The sequence below is a fragment of the Branchiostoma floridae genome, chromosome 9 (genome assembly GCF_000003815.2).
Source record: "Branchiostoma floridae strain S238N-H82 chromosome 9, Bfl_VNyyK, whole genome shotgun sequence".
NCBI lineage: Eukaryota > Metazoa > Chordata > Leptocardii > Amphioxiformes > Branchiostomatidae > Branchiostoma > Branchiostoma floridae.
The window spans coordinates 7,399,631-7,405,015 of record NC_049987.1 but is presented as its reverse complement, the minus strand read 5'-3'; the positions used below and the strand labels follow the sequence as shown (position 1 = coordinate 7,405,015).

The window sequence follows — 5,385 nt, the reverse complement described above, 5'->3', positions numbered from 1 at the left end:
ACACAAGAGTATGAGACTGTTATGCAGCTGTAGGTTAACTATTTCCATAGAGAGGACACGTCACATCAAACGGTTAGTCCAGACAGAGAGCCATTTATATTCATTAAGCCGCACAAACCATCGTCTTGTACATCTCATGGAGATCACCCGAGGAACGGACCTCTCGATCCTGGGGCTTCAAGTGTTTAAAGGGATTGAAGGATGCCATGACGTCTGGAACACAGGTGACAGCTGTCAGTCATGAATGTCAGTCAGTTATGCCAGTCAGAAGACTCCAGAGTCATTTTATGTCATTCATGTTCATGGGTGTCAAATGTTGAGAGATGGAACAAACTCAGGGTATAATATGGCAATGAAGGAAATGTAAGGGAAATCATGTGGAACTTATGACAGTGGTGAGAAAAGGAGACTGGCTTTAACTTAAAAGCATCAGATCATTATACTCTTTAAAAGAAAATCAGGCGAATGCACAAAATTGGAAACGTTGACCTATGCAGAGAAGCAAAGTCTGAAAACTACAAGAAAGCTTAAACTGGTGGAAATAAAACACTGTGCAAGAGGCCATAACAATAATGTATGTACATGCAGAACACACCTGACACAAGAAGGCCAATATAAACCCTGATACAGAACAGCGTACATTTACATGTATAAACCTTGTGAGATGAATATCGGTTGATATTTCTATGAAGCAATTATGCCTTGAAACCAATTCAACCACCGAAATCTTTTTACAGTAAAACAATTGAAACTAACGATAATCTATTGCACGAAAGCTTTGGTTAATTGATGAAAAATAATCCCCAGCGCGAATTCCTAATTGAAGAATAATGCCAGGAACTACCATCGACAGCGTCATGCATCTCAATAACAGACAAGTGCGTAAATCAGCTCACGTGAGAAATGATTCATCTAACACTCAAACCAGGTAACCAAAAAGTAATCTTACAGGGTTGGACAAGTTTTATAAAATCGGGCAAGCACATGAAAAAATTATTTGCCCGAACCAGTTTTTCACTTGCCCAAAATTCAAAGGGTAGGTCATGTACTTGTCTGATCAGCACTTTCACTTGCCCTGGGCTATAGTGGACTTGTACAACCCTGACATTACAACTTAAGATTCAAAATACTGTAATATTGGGACTGTCTTCAGTCAAAAATGCACACTAAATCTTGTCCTATTGATATTTAAGGTCCAGATTTTCTGGCATAAATGATTACAGTGAAATTTTTTCTTTCAGATCATACCTTTTGTGTAAATACGAAACTTGGAATCCTGAAGTTGTATCCAGTACAAGGTGAAGACGAGCAGCTGTGTTTTTACATGATCTTTCTGCAGCACACCAGTTGCTGGACAGAAGATTTGCAGCGAGGACACCTGTCAGCTCAATCCGTCACTGCAGCATCACATTGACTGGTCCATACTTGGTCTGCAAAGGTTTTCTGCACCTGTGTGGATACAAGACGGATATTTGTATAACAGGGCCGCAAAGAACGTCGAGGGCCGCAAAGAACGTCGAACAGAATTTTATCAAATAATACAAAATGGATGCTTTATTCTACATCTGGGAATGCTGATTAAATTTCTGGTCTTTCCTTGATTCCCCAAATCAAATTAACTGTTACAGTAACATTTCATGATACATGTTAACTTTGTATCTGAGTTTGGTTTGTAAAACACTGGTACAAGCACCACCTTAACAACATTCATCATGTTGCTTGAAAAGGGAAAAAAAATACTACCCAAGAGGACGGTTGGTAGAATTTTCTGGTGTAGGTAATCTTGTCTGTTACCATGTAACAGTGCTGGTATGCAGGAAAAAATATCATATATGATACAAACTAATTCTTAATATTCTACTGCTTTGGCACATAGAAAAATGACGCATTCATTTCACCAGCTGTAAATAACTTGCTCTTTTCACAACAGTGACCTGAATTCCTTTCTGCATGTTGCATTAAGAAATCACGTGCTCCCTGGGGGCATAATTACACTGATCGCTGGGGTGATGTATGGGTGTACTCTAACTGTATAAATATCTACACCTCCATCAACAGCTGTAATATTCACTGAAAACTGCCATCATTAGTATATACACCTACATTTATAATTACAGATAATAACATCAACATACAAACTTGATAAATGTAAATGCGTGTTTAGAAAATCTGTACCTAAATCTGTAGAGCAAGTATAACCGCCCTTGTGTGCATATACACACAAGCTTGCTGCGTGGTAGCAGCTGTTTATATCACACGGAGCGACCTGCCACGCCTAACCTTTGCACATCTCACTACAAGCATTGTTTGAAAGTGAGGATGCCCCTTCTGTACTTGGTGGCAACAAGTTCCACTCTGTGATAATGGAATACTTGTCATTGACAATTTCCTTCCAAATGTATGCTCATTGCATTTACATACAAGTGTGCCTGCCCAGCCTGAATAAATGATGCCGATATCCACCCAATGTTTACACAACTACCATTGATAGACAATTAAGTGAGACGAGTGCCCAAATGTTTACCCAACTCCAAGGTGGGATTGTGCTCACCTGTGTGCATGTCTGACAGGTACAAGAGACTGGGGCTTTGTGAACTCCATGTAGAGCATGCCTGAGTAATGACCAAGATCTTAACGTTACATAACATTACATCTGTTCGGTAGTTTCAGGGAAGCTGGCTCAAGATATTTGTGGGTCATATATGTGTATTACTAACTCCACAAGACTGAAGAATTGCTCTACTTTACGCTGAAGTGACCTTCTACATACTGTAAATGCAGAAACTTTCGCAGTGGTTTAATGTTTGCAGTTTTTGCGGTGTCCACTTCACCGCGAATTAGAAACCACCGCGAACATTTTTCCATGGCAGTTAGAGACTACAGTGCATGGTGCTACCGCGAACTTAAAACCACCACGTAAAATCCCTTTTACCCCTACCGCGAAATTAAATCGGGGCAAACTTAAATGCATTTACGGTACTTAGGGCTTGCATCAAAATGTTACTGAAAATGTAAATTCTTGTCAGTGTGACCCCCTTGTTGGATTAAACAAATGAGATGCAATTAACCTAGAATGTCATTAAACTAAATGGCTTAGTTCTGTCAAGCTTAATACATTCTGTATGCATATATACATGTACATCCAAACCTTTAAATGCAGAGCAGCCTGTCGGCCCAACAGGTCACTGTAACTGCTAAAATGTTTGCAGTGGTTTAATGTTCAGTTTTCGCATTGTCCAGGTCACAGCGAACTTAAAACCACCGCGAACATTTTTCCATGGCAGTAAGAGACTATATTGCATGGTGCTACTGCAAACTTAAAACCATCATGACAGTCCTTTTTCCCGCTACTGCGAAATCAAATCCCTGCGATCTTTAAATGCAGTTGTATCTTCCAATCTGCTGATATGCACTGTCTCCCAAGGCAATATTGACAGTCTGTATTATGTTACCAAGCATATGCCATACGAGACATTTGATCCAAAATACCTGGTACATTTGTATTCAATGACAAATACCCTCCCTCCCCCTCCCCCTCCCCTAGCTCCTGTCGCTTTCTTTAATCCCGCGCCGTGCACACTGCTTGCAGTTGGTCAAACAGAGGAAAGCACCGTGGCCTCTTCAGTCGAGTATGTCAATATTGTGTTCGCTACGACCCACGTTGATGACCTGCCCCAATCCAAATGTCAACATCGCGCATGGGGCATGACCTTATGTGTTTTAATACCACCATAACAACATTACAGACGGTAAACTCCAATATTTACTGCAGTTCTCATAAAAGATCAAAACGTCTGACAACAGAAGGCTGACAACAGAGGGGTCCTTGCTTATTCCAGGTGACCTAGTTTGAATGCACAGTAGCTGCAGGTAACAAGAAACTGTTGATCACACCATGACTGCTTTCTTCTGATACAAGGACGCATATTCGATCTCCTGAGTGTAGCTTTGGTTAAAAAGCACTGTATCGACCTAGTCTCCAAACAGCAGGAACACAGTGATTTACTGCAAGAACAAAAGAGGCGGGGTAACCTGCAAATATGGAGGAATAGGTGCACTGTTGCACTGTTGCACCTAACATAAAAAATTAGGTGCATAAAAAAAAGTTGGATGCACAACATAAGATTAAGTAGAGAATGTCTCAGCAAAGCTTGGTACAAACCTTTCTGCCTCTATTTAGAGCTTGGATCTGAAATTCTAGTGTAGATTTCAATAAGTGATACCGCAACAAAGTTTTTAGTATTTTTCATGAAATGTCAGACATATATGGTATAGTGAACAATTATCATAATTCGTACATTAAACCCTGCACAATAAATTAAGCTTAAGGTAGATTGATGCACCCACAATCACAACAAGGTAAACAGTTCCAATTTTGGGTTCTAAGTGAACTTGCACCCAGGATTTTGAGCCTGGAATAAGCTGAAGGTTTGATACTGTGACCAAATTTGTAACGACACTGCTCTTAATGCCTTCCAGGGGATATTTCAATATTTACAAAAGGCCCCTTATGAATAAAAGTGTCACGTAACAGCAGAGATGTTTCAATATTTGGCAAAGCGGTTTACCTTTACACACTTCACCAAACAGTTAGCCATTCTTAAAATCTATGTACTCTCTAATAAACCTCAGTGACTACACAACCATGCAGGGATTGTATGCATATCTAAGTGAGAGTGAGCTAAAAATACTAGTTAAGAATTAAATCAATAGATTCCGAAGCATGTTGGTCTATTCCCTCAAACACAAGTGGAGCACAGCGTTGTCATGACAGGGATTGTTTTTTCAAAAGGGAAACTTCACGTGTGCAGATGCTTGATGCCTTCAGGGTGCTAGTACTATCTTGTAAACAATCATTATGATGAATGACGTGGGATGATACAGGTCATAGTTCACAGTAATTGTGGGGCTTGATGGAATGTTAAAGGTGTGCCTTCATCGGACAAACATTTACATCTAATCACTGGTATATCTATTGTGATGTCGGATGTATGTGACTAGAAAGTAACAATCAAACATGTATGTGCAAAATGAAATTAAGACATATCTCTTTTCAAAGTGTGTTATGATATTTTCAAACATTATGACCTTTCAAGCGTCTTAAATGTTATTACAATGATTATCTACACGTATTATCATCCCAAAACATCCTGAGCCTCTAAAGGTTGTCCTAATTTCATGTCTTAATCCTCTGATTTTATGATAATCTGGAGATATGTGGAACAACCACCTGTTGCAAATGAAGGCCAACATGGCCTCCTACACTACACAAGAAGCATACAGGTGGGTCAGTCCTTGAAGCCCACAATGTTTGCCCAGACTGCTTGTCAGTAAAGCCCACTAGTACTGGGAAATCTGTCCCTCAGCCTGAATCATACTACAAAC

At 39.9% G+C, this 5,385-nt stretch overlaps 1 protein-coding gene across 17 annotated transcripts in view; it reads right to left on the bottom strand.

The window, feature by feature from the left end:
- The window catches only part of LOC118423071 (synaptotagmin-like protein 4), a 103,400-nt gene that overhangs the window by 46,203 nt on the left and 51,812 nt on the right, over window positions 1-5,385 (bottom strand). For 13 of the 17 annotated variants that reach the window (XR_004831986.1, XM_035831020.1, XM_035831021.1 and 10 more), the window contains 2 exons: window positions 1,249-1,449; window positions 119-213 (listed from right to left, as the gene is read on the bottom strand). Coding sequence is in view for 13 of the 17 variants with exons in the window: in XM_035831020.1 (XP_035686913.1) it covers window positions 119-208 (90 nt within the window). In the remaining 4 variants the exon portion in view is untranslated. Of the gene's footprint in view, window positions 1-118; window positions 214-1,248; window positions 1,450-2,551; window positions 2,576-5,385 lie in introns of those variants that run through there. The other 4 variants (XM_035831029.1, XM_035831030.1, XM_035831031.1 and 1 more) reach the window with 2 other exon arrangements.